General features: G+C 40.7%; 1 protein-coding gene across 1 annotated transcript in view; it reads left to right on the forward strand.

Annotated features, from left to right (window-relative positions):
• chsy1 (chondroitin sulfate synthase 1) overlaps positions 1-20296 on the forward strand; it is a 54248-nt gene extending 33952 nt beyond the window's left edge. Inside the window, exon 3 of the mRNA XM_038306833.1 lies at positions 17721-20296. Coding sequence (XP_038162761.1) covers positions 17721-19313 — 1593 coding nt within the window. The 3' untranslated portion in view covers positions 19314-20296. The remainder of the gene's footprint in view (positions 1-17720) is intronic.
• The last annotated feature ends 4023 nt before the right edge of the window (positions 20297-24319 follow it).

A 24319-nucleotide genomic window follows, 5' to 3' on the forward strand; every position in this document is an offset into this window, starting at 1 on the left:
TGTATAACCCAATTCATATTCTATAGATTTTTTTCAGCACTTTTTTCAACACTTTTATTATGCTCCATTCTAGACATGTTTTAGATGTATTATTTTTGAAAAATGAAACCTTTTAATGCAGAATAACCAAGTTTCTCCCAAAATGGGCTCCACAGGTAACTTTGGGTCAGGTAATCCTACACCGATCAGCAGGCCTTGGAGAACCTGTTTTAGAAAACATCTCCTTTGTTTTGTTTTAACCGGGTACAGTTCTGTTTTCGGCTTTTTACTGTTACAACATGTTTAAGGACTGAAAAATCAAAGACAAAGGGGCAATAAGCCCTTTACGGAGAGCAATTCACACAGGTGTGGAGCTGGCTTTGGCCCATTAATAATAAGTAGGTTGGCGTAATTCTGCACCCTTCATTGGAATAAAAACAAAAACATCTAAAAAAGGTTATACGAATTAGAAAAAATAGGTAAGTTCTTTTTATGCACCGGCTTAGATGCTCATGCAATCTGTGATCTTTACCTACCGTATAACTGCTTGCTCAAACCAATAGAATAAAATCAATTGATTGAAAAGAATATCATTCTATCATTGATCTGTTGTGGAGATCATTTTTTAACCTTCAAAGTTTATTCATTTTAAAAATGTATGCCTTGTTTTGAAAGTTGTATAGAGTAGCACCACCATCGAGTTTTATTCCATTATTGTTGGAGCAAAAAACACATTTTGTAAATGAAAACTTATAAAAAAGTACCGTATTTTCACGACCATAAGGCGCACCTTGCCAATTTCCCATCTTCGCTGTCAGAGTCACTTTCCGTGCCGTGCGGCTCCTCAGAAATAATGCCTGCTTTTGCGAAAGCTTGAACAACAGAGCCAGCAGACACGTTAGTCCAAGCATCTACAATCCATCTGCTAACGGTGGCGTAACTTGCCCGGCGCTGCCTTCCACTTATCCTGAAACTGTGGTCTCTGTCGGTCATCCATCGCTCCCACGCCGCTCGCAGCCTTACTTTGAACGGCCGCTTCACACCGATGTCGAGCGGTTGAAGTTCCTTTGTCAGACCTCCCGGGATAACGGCGAGCACAGCGTTCATTTGATTCACCATGTTTTTCTCATCAGCTGTGAGATGGGCACGCATGGAGTCACAGATTAACTGCGATGGTGATGCGTGGAAAAAAACCTGTTCTCTTCACATACACCTGCCTCAGCCACGATTTCATCATCTCCTCATCCATCCAGCCCTTTTCTTTGCGTTAATATCATATGTCATCAGAGCGATGTGTCTGTCTCGCTGTCAGCTCCCAGATCAGCTTCTCTGATTGGTTGATGCGGCGCGTCCAGCAGCAAAACTTCAATTTTTCCATCTCGAGCAGCAGCAGCGCGTTGGCGGTGCGTCAGATGCTTAAAGGCTGCGGGACCTTTTGCTGCACCTATACGCGCGTCAACCATCTACTTTGCATGTAAACTCGCTGCTTCTGCTGCACCTGCTGGGTCCGGTTCACACCGATGTCGAGCGGTTGAACAGCACAGCGTTAATTTGTTTCCCCATGTTTTTCACATCAGCTGTGAGATGGACACGCATGGAGTCACATATTAACAGCAATGGTGATGAGTGGAAAAAAAAAACACCTGGTCTCCTTACATTCAGCCACTCTTTCATCATCTCCTCAATAAGGTGGTCTCAAAAGTCGCAGTTACAACACACATAGGGCGCACCGCACCAAAGGGCGCACCGCACATTTTGAGGGGAAAAAAAGACGTTTATGTGCGCCTTATAGTTGTGAAAATACGGTAATAATCTAGAAAGCAAACTTTGAAAAAGATCTTTATTTAAAAAAAAAATAAAGGTTTTAAAACTTTGCAGATTTTTTTAATTTTTCTCCTTCATATTTTAGTTTTTCAAAGCAAATCTTTTAATTTTTTACTTAAAATTTTTGTTTTCATATTTATTTTTTCCATCTTTTATTATTTAAATGTCCCTTTTTCAGGGTGAGTTTTGTGAATTATATTCCTTTAATATTGCGTTTTACAACAGCGGTTCCCAAAGTGGTTGTCCGCTGGCATTTACAGTGGGGAAAAAAAAACAGAAATCTGGATGTCATTTTTTAAAATAAGTGCATTTTTTCTTGAATTGAGGAGGTAAGACAGACACATTGCCAATGATACAAGACAATTTACATTTAAAATAAAATAAAAAAAAACAATTTCCCTGTCTTATTTTAAGTGCATATTATCTAATTATGTTATTTTAGGAGTAAAAAATACTCATTCCATTGGCAAATCCTCTTATTTACCTACACAAATTAAAGGTAAATACACTGAAAAAAATGCTGACTCATTTATATATTGTTTTTTCAGTGTAAAGACTTAAAAACTTCTCCAACTTTAAAAGCGCATCTACTGTAAAAGAACTGGATGAAACAAAATCAAATACATGATCACCTTTGACCATTTCTTTTGTCCCATGCCTAATTCTGCTTGTGTAATCTGTCTTTTATGCATTTTTAATTCCTGTCTGGGGACTAAAAAGGGAAACTGTGGCGCTATAATCTGGCAGATTTACAGCTGTGTTTATTGCAGGTGTTTATTACTATGTATTTTCCCTGACTAATAAAGTTTAATTGGACTATAAATGTGGTTGTTTGATTATAGTCAAGTTAAAAAAAAAGAATGCACAACCATAACGAAGCAAAGGACTACGGTCCCCCTGATACGACAAAAATCGCAGCAGTCGACCTGCTCTGTGGTCCCATGTGCGTTTGTTTGTGTTGTTAATGGACTCTTTCTGGGTGGCCCTGTCAAGATAGTACAAAGCTCTGTAAATCCAGTTAGCACCATCCATCCCCTCCCCCGACTCCAACCTATCTGTATTTCAGGACACCTGCTGCCCTTCAGTCGGCCCTGACGTAACGACACCACCCAGGGTTCTGTTTATGCTCCAGAACCACAAGTTCTTTGTATTGGAGGAAGGATCCCATAATTCTGCTGGATGGGACCTTTCAACTAACAGGTCTGCTTCAGAAAACTGTGGAAGTCCAGTAAACCCCCCCCCCACCCCCCCCCACCCCACAACACCAGTCTCTGTCCCGCTGAGTTTGGAGGCTATCTGCTGTCCATCAACACCTCCCCCGCCTACACCAGCAATCACCAAAATAGTCTGACAAGGAGAAGGTGTTGTAGGAACCAGCTGTAACTGGGTCCCACTGACACCGGATTTAGACGACAGCCCATCGTTTAGCGGTTGGAAGGCATTTCCAACATTTCTTTCCAATCAGTAGCTGTCTCATGGTTGCTAAAAGGAAAGCGCAGTGATTTCAGATAATGCTGCAGCTGCAGGTCACATCTGGAGCATTAGCGATAACATCAGCCTCCAGCCGGAGCTCTGTTGACCCCAGAGCTTGGGTGGATGTGTGGTCTTTGGGATCAAACGGGGACAGGCTTGTAATTAGCATCCCACATCCATCATGCCATCTGCGTGGAGAGGACGGGATCGCTGCATTAGAAGGTCTGAGCTTCAGTTTCCAAGGTTTCAGTTTGGACCATGAAAGCTCTGAGAACTGCAGGAATAGATTAGGTCACTTTTTCATGAAAAAAATGCTGTTTTAAGGCTAAAGTTTCAGTTATTTTACTAATCTGAGCTGGTCTGATAACATGGCTGGAATGAGCAAATGCTGCTGCCTTTTAAAGCAAGGTCTGTAAACAGAATCTCTCTGCATCTATAACAGGTTTAATGGCAGAAACTCTGAAGGGACGCAGCGTTTTCTGGGTGCCAGGACTGAGACGAAATACCTTAGCATTAACATAAATAGGGTTGTCAAAAGTAACGATGTCAAAATGCTTTATCTGGATATAAGTACTAAACCCAAGTCTCATTCGCATAATTTTGCTGCTTTTAATTTATCACAAAAAAAGTAAAATTAACTGGTTAATGGTAGTAAAATCAGGCAGATTTAAAGGAATAGTACACCCAAAACATGATTGGCCTTCATTTTCTACTCACCCCCATGCTGAACAACACTCTGGAGTTCTTTTTTGATATCTCAAATGCATCTGGAGATCTGGGAGGCTTCTTGCTGTCTGCTGACATTCAAATAATGGAGGTCTATGGTGCCCGAGGCAGAAAGGTCCATAAAAGTCCACAAAAAACGTGTCAATATTCCTCCAAACTGCTCGTCCAATGTATTCCAAGTGTCCTGAGTGGGTAGCGTCCATAATTTACTCGAAACGAAGTCATTTGGAATGTTTTTAGAGCATAAACAGTAGTGTATAGGATTTCCTAAAAGCGCGTTCACGAGTCTACGGAAACCGCGGCAGACCAAACCAGATGAAAGTGCGCATTCAGCTCGGCAAAGAACTCATGCTCTTCCTCAACACTGAAGTCCTCAGACATTTTTCTTTCGTTGTTTCTTTCTTTGCACAGGTAAACAGCACATTTCTTCTTCTACGCTTGCATTATCGGCAGAGCAGACCCTGAATGCGCACTTTCATCTGGTTTGGTCTGCCGCGGTTTCCATAGACTCGTGAACGCGCTTTTAGGAAATCCTATACACTACTGTTTATGCTCTAAAAACATTCCAAATGACTTCGTTTCGAGTAAATTATGGACGCTACCCACTCAGGACACTTGGAATACATTGGACGAGCAGTATGGAGGAATATTGACACGTTTTTTGTGGACTTTTATGGACCTTTCTGCCTCGGGCGCTATAGACCTCCATTATTTAAATGTCAGCAGACAGCAAGAAGCCTCCCAGATCTCCAGATGCATTTGAGATATCAAAAAAGTACTCCAGAGTGTTGTTCAGCATGGGGGTGAGTAGAAAATGAAGGCTAATCATGTTTTGGGTGTACTATTCCTTTAAGCTGTGCAACAGTTGTGACACAAATATTGCTGCTATGAAAATATCATCAACCTAAGCTTTTCATTGCTTAGGTGGTTTTCAGGAACTAAAAGCATGGAGCTAAACTGTGAATATAAATAAAAATCGGAATTTGAGAAATTCATTCATTCTATTTTCATTCATTCTAAGAAGATTTGAAACTGCAAAGTGAAAATGAAAAAAAAGATAAAACAAACAAAAAAACAAAATTAAAAACTGAAAAAAAAAATGTTTAAAAGTACTATACAGATTCAGTACAATTTAGTTTATATCTATAGTGCTAATTAACAACACACTTCATCTCAAGGAAATTTACAGTTCACCAGATCATCCAGTCACGACAGCTTAGATCACGACAGGGGGTTGCATTCAGGAACGTTTGGAAATGGATAATGTTTTTACAACATAACCAATATTCTATGTTTGATGTAACCGGATTAAGAAACATGCTTCACTGTCCACACAGAGGGGGCACCAGTTTCAAGCTGAGAGAAAAAAAATAATATTGGAATATAAAAAGTAATCAAAATGTTTTTGTTTTAAAATTTGTTTTTTTGTTTGTTTCTAAAATACTATTTAGCTAGATTTTTTAAAGATTTTTTTTTTCCATTTGAAACAGATGTTTTTGAACAAACTTTTTGGCCCAAACGTAGCTCCATATAGGGTAGTTTTCCTTCCCATGTTTAGCAAAGTGTTCAAACTCCACACTGCCTTACATTTGCTCATCGATGTGCGAGACCATGAAGAAACACATTTCATAGCATGTAGAACCTAAACATTTTATAAAAGTCAGATTTACACATTTAATGAGAGGTATATGATAAACTAGCCTCTATAAGTTTGTGAGGATCATAGAAGTCTGGGTTTGTCCCGCCTCTTTTAACTTCACACACCCTGCACCTGTTTACACACCATGGCGCGCCTCTGTAACTGAGCACGTTAAAATGAAAGAGTGGACCCTTGAAAAGAGATGTTTTCTATCTTTTTTTTATTTTGTCATGGATGGATTGTGCTGGGCAGGGCCTTAGTTACAGGCTGGCATTAACAGTCATTGATCTTTGTGTACACGTGTGGAAAGAGTTGTCACCAAAAGTTCCTACACCCATGCATTTACCTCCCCTTGGCAACTCTCACTCACTGGTTGCTCGTCGGGCCGCTGCAGCCTGACAAACATTCTGGTGCCTGCCGCACGCCTATAATTAAGATTTAAGTTAGGCCATAAATGTGGCTAGGCCTTTTTTTTCATTTTTTCATTTTTAACATCTTATGGAATATCTTAATCGAAGCATCTGTATGACAGAAAGTTAGGAAAAGTCCCCGCTCGCCTCAGAGGGCTAAGCTAACAGGTTTGCTGTGAGGATGAGGAGTCACTGTTGGGGTTTACATTAATGCTTGAAATAGATATTTGTGTCCTTTTTTGTTTTTATACTCATGAATTCTTTGAGTTTTGTTCAGTGACCTTGTTAGAAATCCTCAAACTAAAGAAAAACTCTAACAGTAATTTTATGGATTGTATATGAAGTGCAGGGGCGCCACCAAGAATTTGGGGCCCAATAAAAGACATCCATATCGTCGATGTCTTCCACACGGCACATTACGTTATTACAAGCGGTTCAGACCGGAGGTGGTGACGGGTTTCTTGCTCATATCTATCAATCTGGGGGTTCTGGAATGAAAAATGTTAAAGGCCTCTGATTTATGCTGAAGACAATTTTTATAGATTATCAGGAACCACAGAGTTAAAGATAAATGTACAAATCTGATTATAAATCGGCGTATTTGAAGGGAATTTTGGTTCCTTTTTCAGTATTTGAATACATTTAAAGGAAAAGTCCGTTCAGCAAGGAATAACCAATGGATCATTATCTATACCTAAAATGAATATGTTTGCGGTGATTCAATGAATATAGCGTTAATCAGTAAAATAATTAAAATAATAATTTTCGTCATGATCACGGAGTCTGGGAGCGGCCATCTTTTCCCAAATATAGTAACACCTCCCTCCTGACATCTTCCAGCAGTGATGTCACGGTGCGGTAAGCCTAGCGCCATTCTCCCCGCTTTACAAGCAGAATCAATGGGAACTACTAGACACATCTGCAATCAACAACAATTATTGAAGATTTCCAGAGGTGAATTTCCGTTGAAATTCACCAGAGCTATAGTGAAACTGAAAATGCCCACGTGCATGGCAGCTGGATGTTGAAATACATCGGGTAGAAGTGAAAAAAAAAAAGAGGTATATCTCCTTTCTGATTCCTGATCCTCTACGGACGGGTTCGTTGTTGGATTGCCAACTTGAAGAGGGAGGAAGAAACGCGTAATATGTAGCCAACATTTGGAAGAAGAATGTTTTGTAGATGACTTGGATAATAGCGCGTTGTGACAAACACCAGATACAGCACTGGGACTTGATCAACAGCCGATACCGCACCGTGACGTCACAAACCAGTAAGTGGCAGTAGTGTTCTTTGAAAAACATGGATGCCTCCAGTAAAGCACATTCAAATGAAAATTACTCTTAATTTAAAACACTCATCGTTTATTGAACAGTATGGAATAATTTCATATTTAAAGTATTTTCAGAAGTTTTAATTCTGAAATTGACTAGACTTCTCCTTTTAAAGGACTTGGAAGAGGAATCCCATTAAGCACACAGTAGCTACCACTATATTCTCCTTGTTAAAGAAGCAGATGTTTCATTAGATGTTTTATGTTTTCCATTCATCCGCTGACAGAAACTGCCTTGCATTGATTGCTGACACTCGCTTCCCTCGGTATCGGTCAGCTCTGTACCTCAGCTGATTTTAACATTGCTGCGGACTTCTGGAGCTCAGGGGGTAACATGAGGCAGGCTTTTATTCCTCGCTGCCCGATCGGGACCATTAACAGGGTTTATCTGCCATCTCTCCCTGGAAACATGAGCAGATCCAGACATCTGGTTCAAGCCAGGTGGCTTCAAGGAACAAAAGTTCCTTTCTGCTCTCAGTTCATTCTGACTATTTTAATATTTCCACAACACATAAACCAAAGAGCCTGTCCTCATTCTGGCTTTATTAATGCTGGGGTAATGAGATATCCAGCGCAGCAATAATAACATAAATCAAGATAATCATTCTTCTATTGTGAGATGAAACCTCTATCCCTCTATAATTGAGGGTTTAGATTGGAGCTGATTTCAGTTATACTCCAAGCAACCACTGGGACACTTCAAGGGTTGGTTTTCAGTAAGTTGATCAGACCTGTTATGAATAAACTATAACTTAAACAAGGTGTTATGTGAGCCATGATTAGCCCCACTGCACCTTCTCACTTGGTGTCCCCTCTAATGTGGAAGCTGACCTAAACTTCTCACCAAAGTGTCCAACAGTAAGACACTGAAACTTGGATTTTAGTCATAATCCGCGTCATCATACAGAAAAGCTTTATGGATAAAACACAGCATTGAATAAGGAATGGATTCAATTGTTTTAACTTAAACCAGAAGCTGTGCAAACTGGATCCACACATCCCAGCAGTTCTAAAAATTCTTGGCTTTCCTTGTGGAACCAAACAAACTTTTCATTCATTGTTTTAAAAGCACCCCAAAGATTTTTTTTTGTAACAGATTATATGGGTGACTACATTGGCCACCATAAATTGTTTATTGCTACATTTTTAATCAAGTTGATTACAGGGTGCAATTAATTATTCACTTTTTAATAAAAGCCATATATCCACAATTCAAAAACCCATTATTAATGTTAGAAGAAGTGTAAGCAGTGCATGGACATTAATTAGGGATGAGTCTTTAAATACAGTACTGTATACAGTACTCCCATTAGGCGCTTAACTTTTGTTCTAAGGGGATGTTTAATTTCTAAAACTGACAGCAGAACTGTGCATAAAGCATTGCCTTTCAGAGCTGAACATTGGTTTAAAACACAGAGGAAATGTATTTTTCCTTTGGCTACTTACTAAAACAAATAATCCATGTTCCAATCTGTTTTATCAGGAAATTTACTTTTTTAGACGTGGACTTACTAAAGCCAGGCATACACTGTACAATATTTTCAATGGTTGAACTCAGCTACAGCTCAAACCGTACGACAAATCCCCTGGGTTTAAAAATTCACAACTCACGATGTATGCTCTGACACTGTATGGCCCGATGTTCTGATGCTATCTAACTGCTCACGATGTACGTCCAAAAACCACACGTCGGGCTCCGATGTGTGTTTTTTGGCCGTACATTGGACACACAGTCCGATCGCCGCCGAGAGATGGCAGTGATCGGACTCGCCGGTCCGGAAAAAGAAGAATTAGCTTGTTTGCCCCAGCGCACTACAAAAGGTTCTGCTAAATCGGCTCGTAGCTCTGCCTCAACAGTAAGATTTGCTCACAAAAAGCTTTACAAGGGCTGACTGAATGTCAAACATGTTTGATTTTCACCCGACCTTACGATTCCTGATCAGGAAGTGGTTGTGAGGGGCTGATCGAACTTCATTACCCTCTGTTTACTACACGACGCAGGACACACAATCAAGCTGAAACTTTGCTTGATCCAAAAAGTTATCAGTCTGACTGGCCTGTCTAAGAATGCAGTGGGCTTAGGACTGGACTTTGTTTAGGAGATGTTTTATGGTTTGTTTCAGTGCTGAAACAATTAATTGGTCTTTAATCTATTATTGAAATGATCAACTAAATTTAGTAATCGAATAATTGTTGTAGGGAAGCGGTTGTTCCAACGGTTGCATTTCCGAATTCTCCCGAGTGGTGCCTGTATGGAAGTAAATATGTGCCATCAGAATTTGAATAAAAAATACCTCTGAAATTTGAATGTTGTGTATTAGTGCTTACTTTTTCAGTATTAAAATAAATTCAGAATATATTTTTAACCTAAAAAAAATTCAATGTCATTATTTGTACATTAAAAAAATACTCAGTGAATTTTTTTTTACATGGTTGCAATTTTCAGTTATTAAAAAAATTCACATTCCTATTTCAAAGTGATAAAATTTTCAATATACATATTTTTCAGTTTAAATTTTCAGTGTTAAAAAATTCAGCATATAAACATTCAACTTTTCAAAATTCAAATGCAATATTTTCGTTGTCCTCCAATTCAACTTGCTCAAATTCACTGTCTCAAATTCAGCGTCTAAAAATTCGCTGTAAAAATGGCCAAGGTTACTTCAGGTCACAGACATTAGCAATGGATGTCCGATTCCAACATCCACCTAATCACGTGACACAACCGTCATATTGAAGAAGTACCAGTATCACCCAGGTTGGCGACCATGGAGGCGAACTCAAACCCAACGGTGAGTTTAATGCTTTCATATTTCTGTAGTATATTTTATTTTGCGCATGAAGTTTGATACATTATCTTAAAGCCTGATTTAAAACACTGGTTTGGGCCGTTGTTAATCTTACACCGTGTAGTGCCAGCATATTACTTCTCGCTACCTCCGAGCACCCCCCCCCCCCACCCAATTTCCCCCGTTTTATTTCAAAAAGAAATACCACTTTTCCAGGCAGTCTTAGTAAAGTCGTAATTTTTCAGGAGATGCTACCGCTAATGTAGTAAGCTAATATGGCTGCCTTGTGTGCTTCAAAGAGGGGCTGTGAACAGTTCCGACCCCACTCTGATCAGCTACTGTATTGTTAGGTGACTTCATTTATGAATTAATTAAGAAATTTATTGTCATTACAACATCATTCAAAACACCAGTTACCTACCAAATTGTAGATTTATTTGTGCTTGATATAGTTTCTACAATTTTAATGGGAGAAGAGCACAGTAGGCATCGACTGCCTGTCTCAGTCTCACCTAAGACAACATACAAACAACCCAGAAAGTCACCACCCATCAGTTCTCTTTAAAGATTCTAGACTTGGCGCAAGGGGTATTTCTTTTTGAAATAAAACGGGGGAAATTGGGTGGGGGGGAGGGGGGGGGGGGGTGCTCGGAGGTAGCGAGAAGTAATATGCTGGCACTACACGGTGTAAGATTAACAACGGCCCAAACCAGTGTTTTAAATCAGGCTTTAAGATAATGTATCAAACTTCATGCGCAAAATAAAATATACTACAGAAATATGAAAGCATTAAACTCACCGTTGGGTTTGAGTTCGCCTCCATGGTCGCCAGCCTGGGTGATACTGGTACTTCTTCAATATGACGGTTGTGTCACGTGATTAGGTGGATGTTGGAATCGGACATCCATTGCTAATGTCTGTGACCTGAAATAACCTTGGCCATTTTTACAGCGAATTTTTAGACGCTGAATTTGAGACAGTGAATTTGAGCAAGTTGAATTGGAGGACAACGAAAATATTGCATTTGAATTTTGAAAAGTTGAATTTTTTATATGCTGAATTTTTTAACCTTGAAAATTTAAACTGAAAAATATGTAAATTGAAAATTTGATCACTTTGAAATAGGAATGTGATTTTTTTTTAATAACTGAAAATTGCAACCATGTAAAAAAAATTACACTGAAGTTTTTTTTTAATGTACAAATAATGACATTGAATTTTTTTTAGGTTAAAAATATATTCTGAATTTATTTTAATACTGAAAAAGTAAGCACTAATATACAACATTCAAATTTCAGAGGTATTTTTTTATTAAAATTCTGATGGCACATATTTACTTCCATATGCCTGACTTAAACGGGTGAATAAGGTGAATGTACTTGGTCGATTATCAAGGGGGCGGGATTGTTGTGGCCGAAGGTTTGCAAGCAAGTTTGATTGTGGCTGGTTTCTCTGAAGCATTGTTTCTAACCAGTTAGCAACTTAGTGCTAGTAGGTTCCCAATGGGAAATTCCATTGGGACCAAGTAGCACTGAATTGGTGACTTAGAAACGACACTGTCAAGGAACGCTATGGACAGAGGAAACATGCAAGAGGAGGAGAGTTTAGTGTCGGAGGTCGTGGATGAGTCTCCTCCATCAAACATTTTTCATTTAGAGGAGGAAATCGGGGACGAAGATGTTGTCGAAGACGACGCCAGGGCAGCAGAAGCTTGGTTTGGTGTAGAAGGCTTTTAGCCGTATATGTTTGAGCCCTTGCCTCGCAACGCTGCCAGTTCTGTTAGCTCTAAGCCTGCTGAAGACACAGACGTCCATCTGTCCACCTAACTCAATGGTTAAGTCAATCATTCTTATTTCAACCGTTGCGTATATTAGTTGCAACATATGAATCAAGATGCTATGACCGAAAAAAATTTGATTGACAGTTGATAAATGATTGGCTGAATTTAAGTATACAAGCTGACATATAACTAACTGGCCTGCATAAGATAACGGAATAAAAATACAGATTTTAAGACAGAAAATATTATTATTAAAGTTAAAGTTTCAGTTTCACCTGATATAATTCTGTAAAATATCTTCCTTGGATGCTTTGGCTATTCAGTTATAAATCAATTATAAATTAATTAATAAAAAAAAAATCTACAGATTAATCAGTTGGCAAAATAATAGTTGCACCCCTAGTTTTGGATTCAATCAACTACTTATAGATTTTCTTTTTGTAGAAATGTTTTATATCTTTTAGCCAAGATTCTGATGTTTCTCTGGATTCCACGGATGTATGTGTTTAACCAAGGAAGCCTGAAGTAACTAAGCGAAAAAAAGTGAAACTGTGCTCTGCTACTGTAGGGTGGGGTACCAGAACATGAACACTGCTGCTGTTGAGTCACAGAAACAGGGTTGAAACCCAGCCACCATTAGTAGACCAGATAGAGGGATACATTTTGGCAAAGAGCCTTCCTGCTGGGAGCTGCCAGCTGCCACATGTTGGCACTCGTCAAATGTTCCTTCAGGCATTTCTTCATGCGAACATGAAAGTTTGCTTCCTCATTCGCTCCAGGAACAGTTCTTTGTAAAAACATCCAGAAACTTGTTTTGTTTTTATAACTAAATACCTGAACCAAGAGAAGTTTCATTTGAAAATTCCAAGTGGATTTAATCATTCAAACTTGAGTTCAAAAGATTTGATTTAATTGTGGTGTTTTTTTGAAAAATGGATGGATGGACGGATGGATTGACGGACAGGCGGATGGATTGACTGATGGATGGATGACAGACGGACGGATGAATTGACAGATGGAGGGATGGATGAATGGACATATGGATGGATTGATGGACGGGCGGACGACTGGAAGGACAGTATGTGTGGATGGACTACCTGATTGATTGATGGACGGACGGATGTATTGGCGAACGGACGGATGGATTGTTAGACAGATGGTTGGAGGGATGGATGAGTGGAAGGACTGCTGGATTGATTAGACAGACAGACGGATGGATAGATAGATAGATGGACGGACGGATGGATGGATGAATGGATGGACGGACTGCTTGATTGATTGACAGATGGATGAATGGATGGATGGATAGAGGGATGGATTGATGGACAGAGAGATGGATGAATGTATGGAAGGACTGCTCGATTGATTGATGGATGGATGAACGGATGGCTGGGCGGAAAGATAGATTGAGGCACCAGGTGGTTGGATGGATGATCAGTCTAGACCAGGGACCACCAACTTTTTAAGGCTGAGGGCCACTTCAAAGAGTACTGAGTCATAGGAAGGGCTACCAATACTGACCTATGAACTGCAAAGGTCAGAGGTCACCTGAACTTTGTACGTTTTGAACACATTTTTAATGTTTCTTTTAATTTCTAATTTTCTGCTAGACATTTTCTTTTCGAAATCTCTATAAATACTTAAAAGCCATATATCATTAATATGATGAAATGCTCTATTAATGAGCAACAGAATACAACAACATTTCAAATTTAGCCCACTGGTGATTTGTTCTATTTTCAGAAGTTTCTTGAGGGCACCCCATGTAGTCCTTGAGGGCCCCTTGGTGGCTGCTGGCACAGCATTGGTGACCCCTGGTCTAGATGGACCTTCCTGCTGTGTACATCGCTTTCCTTCTTGCCTGAGCTCTTCCCGATGCTCCCGTCCTTCATGTTGTCCTGATGATGGACCAACCCAGACAGCAGCAGCATCCAGAACTCGCATACCCATCCTGTTAACTGGATTTGCTGCAGTTACTTATGAGTCTTGTCTCGTTTTCACTATGAAAACACTGTTTGCTTATTATTTGCTTCAGCTACATGACCCATTGAACCAAATGGATCTCCAAAGATCTGCGTAACCTTTAAGGAACTTCCAATGTGTCTCAGAAACCTCTGGAGAAGGGATTACACCAACTGGTGGCTGTGGCCAATCGGATGGTCGCTGCTACACCTTGATGTGCCCCTGGGCAAGACATTTAACCTGAAGTTTCTTTCCAACCATTGTTTTTTAGATAGGGTCTGTGTTCGAGCACTTTGAGTGGCGCCATGACATTAATTTAGACCATTTATTATTTTATGGTCATCAATGATAAATTTCCTCTTTAATAGCCTCTTTAAATGTGCATATATAGATCTTTAAGAGTCATATGATCATCCAGCAACATTTTAAAAATTAATAATGCAAACTAAATGAAGTAAATCAAAGCTCCTTTCTGTCTCGTTTGGCCTCCTGGCAGGTCAGAGCGTGTTCCTGATATAGATAAAGTCACTTGATGTCCTGATGCCAAACAAACACATCGATAGCAGAGCGACAGTGGAACCTCCTGTGCGAGAAGCTTTTCCTACAGTGGAAAATTAGTTGGACACACGGCTACTGTTTACCAGAGGGCCAATTGCAGCAACAGCATTATGCTGCCTCCAATTAGATTTGGAGGGGGGGGGGCTAGCTCATTTTCCTGCAGATTAAAACCATCCAGGATCTCTGGGAGGCCTCTGACCCTGACGGTGGAGCTGCCGTACTCTCACCATCTGCTCAGTCGGAGCCAGCCTGAAGCCAAGCGTTTCATCCTGCTGGCTGGTCCGTCTTTTGATAAGTTATTCAGCTTTAAAGTGTTATTAAATAAATACATGAAGTAGTTTCTTATCCTAATGTAGTTCGATTCTTTTAGTCTTTTCTTTAATTCCCTTCATGTAATTAAATTTTTTTCTGCAGCATGATGTGCTTACTTCATTTTTTAGAACTTTCAAAGATTGTTGGGAGTTTTGTATTTAGGTCTAAGCTACTCAGTGATTAATGTCGTAGGGAAGTCATATTGAAATGTCAAATAGTTGTGGCTAAAACATGTATATAAATGTACTCTTTATCAGACGATATTGTCCCAAAATTAAGGGAATTTCTATTTAAAAATAAATAATAATATTTTTTGTCTCAAAAAATTTTTTTCTTTATTTTATGTAGGCCAGTTAGTTGCCTGAACACCTAAATTCGGCCATATATCAACGGTCATCTGTCAATCAAATTTTTTCAGCCGTAGCATCTTGATTCAAATGTCGCAGCTAATAGATGCAACAGTTGAAATAAAAATCACTTACTTTACCATCTTCAGCAGGTGTAGAGCTAACAGAACTGGCAGCGTTGCGAGGCAAGGGCTCAAACATGTACGGCTGTAAGCCTTCTACACCAAACCAAGCTCCTGGCGTCCTCTTCCACAACATATTCGTCCCCGCTTTCCTCCTCTCAATAAAAAAATGGATGACGGAGGAGACTCATCCACGACCTCCGACACTAAACTCTCCTCCTCTTGCATGTTTCCGCTGTCCATAGCGTTCCTTGACAGTGTCGTTTCTAAGTCACCAATGTAGTTCTACTTGGTCCCAATGGAATTTCCCATTGGAACCTACTAGCACTGAGTTGCTAACTGGTTAGCAACGATGCTTCCGACAAACCGGCCACAACCAAAATATCTTGCAAACCTTCGGCCACAACAACCCCGCCCCCGTGATAAATGACCAATCACATTCACTTTATTCATTCGTGTAAAGTCGTGCACCACTCGGGAGAAACATGTTTGCATAAGATGAATACAAGGATTAATTACAAATCTTAGATTTCAACATATTTTTTGACTTTAGACTCTAGAAATTTGGACCTCCGCTGATACATTTTGTATTTACTGGTGTCTTACCTCATTCGATCATCCCCAAATAATGAGCTGCACATATTAGGGGATCAGTTGGACTAATATCAAATAATAATAAGTAGATCCCTACTGCTAACCACTCAACATTTGTCCTTATTAAACTAAATAGATTTTATTTCTCCAACCAACTGTGCGTAAAAATAAAGAAAAGCTTCCTAGAATACTCCCCCTCTCTCTTCGCCGTTAGAAAGAACTGACACTGGATTAAATGGTGTGAAGAAATGAAACTAATGACTGTAAGTGTGAGGCTGAAGGCTAACGGCTGTGGAGCAGCGGGGGAGACCCAGGAGAACATCGTGACCAGCTGAAGGCCCCGCTGGGTGCCGTCTGGATTAAAACAAAAAACAACACTTTTACACTCAGCCTTCCCTAAATTCACTGTGAAACTTTTAAACACATTTCTTTCAAATCTAATAATGGAGGTTGTGTGTAGCTAGAGTTTCTGCAGACATTATTCAACATTGTTTCATGGATCACAGCTTCCAGTAAGTCCTCCACATGGACAAAGGTCATGGGTAGGAATTTGGCTGCAGAGCCGCGGCCAAAAGGTGCTCGCAGCCGTTATGTCAGCCTCTCTCTGATTGGCTGAACGGCAGCTTCGGCCGTCACTAACCGTCCATCATCAGGCGGCTTTGACTTGGTGTTGACCGGCGCTTTAGAGCAAACACAGCTGTTAACGTCAGCTTCCCAACGGGGATTAAACACGCAGCTGCAGCCTGAACGGGCCGGAGTACGGAGCTAAGTTAGGGCCAAAATGTTTGTTAGAAAAAAGTGTTTAAACTGAAAAAAGAATAAATTGAAACACAGAAATTAAGAGAAATAATTTTTAAACTAAAAATGAAAATTTAAAATTAATTGATTATTGTAAATAAGATAACCTGCTTTTTTTTTTTTTTACTATTTGAGCAGTTAGTGTGCCCAGGACACAAAACTCTGGGGTCTGAGAGGTCTTTTGCAAACATGTCAGAAACAAAGAAATGATGAACCTGTTAAAGAAAGACGTCCTCATGATGGCTTTAAAGATTAGAAAAACAATGTTTGGGTTGATGAGAATGCTCTGAACTGTTTATTAGCAGGAATATCAGATAAGTCTGCTTGGTCAAAGGGATCTGTAGAGCAGTTGTCTGGAGGGTCGGTGTCCCTCCCTCAGCTTGTAGCTGTGGCCCTTGGATCCAAACATTAGCCAGGCTCTGCTAACGAGCTTATAATGGAGTCATATGAATCACAGAGCTGCAGGAATAAGGCCAACCTTTCCTGTTATGAAGAAAAATTTGTTCCAAGATTATTATTGAAAGCAAAGAACATGTTTTATTTAAAAGTACCGTTTTTGTTTTTTTTCCAAAATGTTGGGGGAAACTGATTTTTATCTACCAGTAAGTCTGCTCTGCCTGGATGGTAGCAACAGCATTCCTATCGGTCTGTGCACAGACCACCAGGATTAACTGAGAGGGAAATCTACAAAACTTATATTTATATGATTTGAAAGTCGTTCCCCCAAAATGTGAAAAAATAAAACATGAAAATAGATTAAAAATACAATCTGAAATTTTTTTTAAAAAATGAAGCCTAAAGAGAGTGGGAAAAAATTGAAAAAAAACCCCCAAAAATATTGGTTGAACTTTTACATATTATAAATTACTCTCCCTATAATATTGGAGCAGATTTCTCTCCATACCCTGTCAGGGGAGCTGATAAAGTCCATCTTTAAGTCATTTTTCCTGCTGTAGCTCATGAATCCTCTTGCCTGGGGGCATCTGGGACTGAAATGGTTCCCAGTCCCCCATCATACATCCAGCTTGTGATGTCAGAACAGTTCTAACCATAAACTCTCTTCTGTCTTTCCAGATGCAGCAACTCTTCTATGAGAACTACGAACCGAACAAGAAGGGCTACATACGGGACCTCCACAACAGCAAGATCCATCGGGCCATCACCCTCCACCCCAACAAGAACCCCCCCTACCAGTACCGCCTGCACAGCTACCTGCTCAGTCGAAAGATCGCAGATCTGCGCCACAGAACCATCCAGCTGCATCGGGAGATCGTCCAGATGGGGCGCTACGGAGCAGCTGAGCCCAACAAGGAGGACTTGCAGCTGGGCATCCCTCCTTCCTTCATGCGCTTCCATCCCCACCTGAGAGACGAGGTCCTGGAGTGGGAGTTTCTGACGGGGAAGTACCTGTTCTCGTCGTTGGACAGCCAGCCGCCGCGCCGCGGGATGGACTCCTCTCAGAGGCAGGCCCTGGATGACATCATCATGCAAGTCATGGAGATGATCAACGCCAACGCAAAGACGCGAGGCCGGGTCATCGATTTCAAGGAGATCCAGTACGGCTACCGAAGGGTGAACCCGCTCTACGGAGCAGAATACGTTCTGGACCTGCTGCTGCTTTACAAGAAGCATAAAGGGAAGACCATGACTGTTCCGGTCAGGAGGCACGCTTACCTGCAGCAGACGTTCAGCCAGATCCAGTTCAGGGAGGAGGAGGAGATGGACGCCATGGTGCTAGCGAGCCACATCAACCAGGAGTCCGACTCGCTGTCCTTCCTGTCCAACTCCCTGAAAATGCTGGTGCCTTTCAAGCTGAGCAGTTTGGGCCAGGACCAGAGGGAGCCCAAAGAGAGCAAAGTCAACATCCTGGTGCCGCTCTCGGGCCGCTATGACATCTTCGTGCGCTTCATGGCGAACTTTGAGAAAGTCTGTCTGATCCCCAACCTGAACGTGAAGCTGCTGATTCTGCTGTTCAGCACCGACAACAACGCCGATCGGGTGAAGCAGGTGGAGCTGATGAGGGAGTACCACATGAAGTATCCCCGCGCCGACATGGAGATCAAACCCGTGGCCGGCTCCTTTTCCCGGGCTCTGGCTCTGGAGGTGGGCTCTCTGCACTTCTCCAACGATTCCCTGCTCTTCTACTGCGACGTTGACCTGCTGTTCTCCAGCGACTTCCTGAAGCGATGTCGGACCAACGCCGCCCTGGGAGAGCAGGCTTACTTCCCCATCATCTTCAGCCAGTACGACCCAAAGATAGTGTTCTCCGGAAAGGTCCCGAGCAACAACCATTATGTCTTCACCTCCAAGACGGGCTTGTGGAGGACCTATGGTTTCGGGATCGTCTGCGTCTATAAGGGGGATCTGGTCCGAGCCGGGGGCTTCGACACCTCCATACAGGGCTGGGGTCTAGAGGACGTCGACCTTTATAATAAATTTGTCCAGTCGGGGATCCGGCTGTTCAGAAGCACCGACACAGGGATAGTACACGTCCACCACCCGGTCATATGTGACCCCAACCTGGAGGCGAAGCAGTTCAAGATGTGCCTGGGCTCCAAAGCCTCGTCGTACGGCTCCACCCAGCAGCTCTCTGAGCTCTGGCAGGAGAAGAACGACCACGGCTTCCGGAGGCTGGCCAGCAGCAACGCCTCGGTCAGGACAGCATAATGAAATCTACGCCTTCTGCTTTACGGCTCCCTCCTTTTTTAATTTATTTTATGGCAAAGAAAAAGGATTTCCTGTTGAAATAGTTTGAGCGTTTTGTGATGACAGGACTCGATGGAAACGGGCGGGGCAGCGGCGGTTCTTTCTCTGCACCTCAGTGAAGTACACGGTCTTGCTCTCCAAATACTCTGTCAGGTGTGTTTGTGTGTACTTTACAGACCAGAGTACTTGGAGCAGAATGCCCCTCCTGATTGGAATGTTTACACAAGGCCGTGCCTGGACGTGGTCCGATCAACGCTTGGCGAAAAAAACCAAGGAGCCCTTCAGTTAGATGTCTTTTTACCTGGTTTCCTTTTTGTTCATGTTTTTTTTGTTTTAGATGTTACACCATCACTGTTTCCCCCGCCCCACCCCCCTTTTTTAATATATATCTGTCATTTTTTATGGTTATTTTTTTAAACCCTCCTGCTGGATTTGATATCTGCAATTCACTATTTGTTGTCTAATTTATTGAATTTGCAGACTCAGTTTTCTACCTTCTGATTTTTTTGAACAGTGTATATTAAAAAGATTGTATAACCGCATCAGTAGTTGTGAAATAGCCTTTTTTGTTTCTTCTTCTTTGCGTATCTATTTTTGAAAATTGTCACCAAAGAGTTCTGCAGTCTGCTTTAGACGTCATGTTGCCTGTGTGAGTGAGTGGGTGTGTGTGTGTGGGCAGCGTGCTGCAGGTGTAAACATGGAGCTCAAATAAGTCTCCCTCCTGTCACGGGCCTTCCTAACGGACTGAACCGAAGGCCTCAGGTCAGCAGCAAAGGGGAGCAGAGCTCTGGTCGGCCATCTTGGTCGCATGCTGCCGTTCCTTTTTATAAAAGACTTCTTTGTTGGAATAAAGTGTTGTTTCTTGTTGCTGCCTGTGTGGGCGTGTCTGCAGTTTCTGTTCTGTTGCAATAAGAAATAAAGGCCAACGTTTGATCTTGTTTTCATGACTGTCGTCAGTCCCCCTAATTCTGTCGTTCCATGAATACCTAATGAGGATGGATGTGTGGGAAAAAAGCAGCTGAAGCTCCCTGCTTTTCCTTCGGAGGAATCCCGCCTCGGGGACATTCCTCTGATCTCAGCACTTAATAGCCTGGGATCATTTTTACCACAAGGTCTGTATGCAAACACTCCAGAACATTTTTTCCTTCTGCGTTTATTGAAAATGTAAATCATGTTGAACTGTGGCTGAGGGGTGGTGAGGGGGCTGTGGTTAAATGAAAGGGTGAAGCAGGGGCAGCTCAAAGAACTATTTTATTTTATTGTGCTAAAAGAAACGATGATTGGGTCCATACTCTTCTGAGCAATAGAATAAAATAAGTCATCTGTATGTCCTCCCGCAGCCTAAGCCTATAGCAGCATAACTGTAGAAATAGTTATGCTGTGTTGACCTTATGCTGCTGGAGGACATTTAACTTCATTTTAATGAACACTAGGCTGATAAGACCAGAACCTTAGCTCCAGCCTCAGCTAGCGATAGGCAGACTTGGCCTTGTGTTTTTATTATCTTGTTGGAATATCCAGGCATATCACAAGGTGATGAGTCACCCATTTTTCCCCCCCCTCATAACTCTGATCAATGCCAGGCAATTTAGTTCTGTATAGTTCACACACCCCAACCATGAGTGATACCATCAGCAGAATACAGTAAATAATATAGATGATCAGATGGGAAAATAAACAGAGTTGATTGTATAACAATGACTCAAATGTTTAATTATTAGTGGAGCATCATCATCTTCAAGCTTCCAGTCCCATGATCACAAATTAGGGAAACACATTTCTCTACATGGATATCTGTTCCTCCGTCTCTGCGATGCTCCATTTTAGAAAAAGGAAAGAATCAGATGCCAAAAATTAAATGACATTTGATCATTGTTCCTTCTTTTCTTTTTTGGGGGGGTTGTAATGAATCAAAAGGGGATGAATTGGAAACTTTTTAACTTATTCAGAAAAAAATATTTCCCTCATAATTCCCACTTAATTTGGGCGGAATGAGCTGCCAGTGTGGGTGATTAGGCAACACCTTTTACGCTAATTCCTGCTTTGGGAAGTGGCGGCCTAGTGGTTAAGGCAATGTGCTTGGAATCCTGAGTTCAAGCCCCACTCCCATGAAGTACCATTCTGGGTCCCTGAGCAAGACCCTTAACCCCTGCACTGCTCCCAGGGCGCCGCATAATGGCAGCCCACTGCATCCCCAAGATACGGAAGAGGATTAGGGTCACTAATTAATAGATTTTTAAATATTATTTCAGTTCAATATGGGAAAAAAGTCAGAATTCTGACTTTTTTTTTGGTCAGAATTCTGACTTTAATCGCTGAATTCTGAAAGCTAACAAACATATTAGCATCAAGCCGTAGTCATGTCTGTTTTAGAGACTATCTCTCTCTTTTTAATCACCTTCTGCTCTTCCATTAATGAAATAGCATCACCAGGGTCCCCTTGGGTACGTAAAAAATCCCAAATTCCCTCATTTTCCACCAATGTGTTACTGACCCTCCCAAACAACTTACATGTTTGTCAGTGAAGCTGGGTGCTCCCACATCTCTTCCTTCATGGTGCCCATCTACATTAAGATCCAAAATTCTGCGATTAAAGTCAGAATTCTGACTTTTTTTCCCCATTTTATACTGAATTCAAATTTAAAATCTGTTTCTTTCTTTTCTTTTATTTTTTCAGGGGCCCTAATCCTCTTCCGTACCAAGGGGATGGATTAAATGAAGAGTTATTGTTGCTCTATGCTTGTGAAAAGCAATAAAAAAATAATTTGTTTAATCCATGTAACATTGTAATTTTATATTCCCTCCAAAAAATAAGTTTCTAAACAATTTCAAAAAACAAATTGGCCGAAGAGTCTGCTCCTTCATGATCCAACATTTTTAATCTAAGGCTATCTAAATACAATTTTATAGGAGCAAATGCTGCACAACTTTGAAGGAGACTAATTCTAATGGTTTAATATTGTGTCTACAATAAGGAATTAGTTGCAGACAACAGGATTAGGGAACTGCGTGTTTAAGTCACGACTATCTAAAGAATGACATATTTAATATCTAAAAAATGGAAAATGTAACGAATTATTGAATAATAAATATCTCAAGAAGTTAATAAACCTGTGAGGAAGTGGATATTAAAACACCCTTTATCTGGGTAGCCGTTATCAGACAAACTCACAATGCGAATGATCTTTTCAGAGATTCGGAGCATGTTTGCAGAACATCCTAGTTTCCCTGCAGCCATTGTTTTCCGCCTGGTAACAGCAGGCCTATCAGCCCACAGCCAGCTGCTCCACCCACTCTGGCTCTCATGTTTACTAAGCCAAACTCGGGGGTTTCCTTTAACTGTTTGTCAGTGGATGTGAATTATATTTCAAAATGATAAAGATTATAGAACTTACAACGATTATCTAAATGTCAAAACTTGCTAAACAGGTTAGACATGCAAGTAAAGATAGTTTACCAGATTCTAGGAAGATGTTAAAAAGAAGCAACACCTTGCTCTTACTGTATCCTTCCTCTGCTGTTTACTTCCTGGCTGCTCCATTTTTTAAATTGACCTGATGATCAACGATCAGAAAAGGTGATCATCAGATGATTTACCGGTAGCTATACATTCTTGCTTTATGGAGAAAAAAATCACAAGTTACAACTAATGCTGACTGACAAGCATAGAGGTAAATCACCACTGTTATCCTGATATGGTTTGGTATCAAAGTATTTGGAGGACAATATGATATTCCCTGATATCACAATATCTGATAAGATTAGGATTTAATTCAGTTTAGTCTGGAGTTTATATGATTTGATATCATATGCTCATCCAATAAAATCATTTCTGTCTATACTACAACTTGATATATTTTGAATCCTCCTTCTCACATATAAAGCCTTAAATGGCCAAGCTCCATCTTATATCAAAGATCTGATTGTTCCTTATGTTCCTAACAGAGCACTTCGCTCTCAATCTGCAGGTTTACTAGTGGTTCCTAGAATTTCTAAAAGTAGAATGGGAGGCAGATCTTTTAGTTATCAGGCTCCTCTCCTGTGGAACCGTGAGGCAGACACCCTGTCTACTTTTAAGGCTAGGCTTAAAACTTTCCTTTTTTATAAATCTTATAGTTAGAGTGGCTCAGGTTATCCTGAGCTATCTCTATAGTTATGCTGCTATAGGCTTAGACTGCTGGAGGACAATTTTCATCATTCTGCTTCATTCCATCTCTATTCTCTTATTCTGCAGGTGCAACATTTGTAGGTTTAACTTCTAACTTTATGCTCTCTCTTCTTTTTCTCATCACAGTAACTTCATCTGGCCTGGTTCTGTTTGCCTTTGAGGTCATCCTTGATCAGAAGATCAGGGGTCCGTTTCATGAAGCAGGTTTACTGAAAAATCTTACGTTTTTCAATCAGAAATATGGCAAACTCTGAGTTTTCCGTTTCATAAAGAGAGTTTATTCAACCTCTGTTTCAGTCACTGTAGTAACACTCTCCTCAGAACTAAACTGGTCTCTAGCAGGTTTTCTGCAGTAAACTCGGAGCGTCCTCTGTCTCCACTCTCCTTACAGTCAATCACGTTTTATTTACTGATTCAGGTTTTTGTCGTAGTTTTGTGCATAAAAAAATAATAATATTCACCAGCTCCATTAGACACATTAGGTTTTAGAAACAAACATTGAATGTCCATTTGATGAGGATCTTATTAAAGAATTATCAACGTTTCTTCACAGAGAATTAAATATTTATAGGGTGAGGATTCAACTTACAGTAGTTGACAGGGAATGAGATTTATTTGTTTTTGGTTTGTTTGATATGAGCGAGATGCGGATAATTTTATTTTAATTTTGTTATGTTTATAGTAAATGAAGAACTTCGGAAATTATTTTCAGATTACACATAAATAGATTAATTCAGCGGGGGAAAGGAATGACTTTAGTGTTAGGATTAGGATTCATTCGATAACACCCCAAAGAGCC

The sequence above is a fragment of the Cyprinodon tularosa genome, unplaced genomic scaffold (assembly GCF_016077235.1).
Source record: "Cyprinodon tularosa strain WSP-4 unplaced genomic scaffold, ASM1607723v1 ctg593, whole genome shotgun sequence".
In the NCBI taxonomy this organism is placed as follows: domain Eukaryota; kingdom Metazoa; phylum Chordata; class Actinopteri; order Cyprinodontiformes; family Cyprinodontidae; genus Cyprinodon; species Cyprinodon tularosa.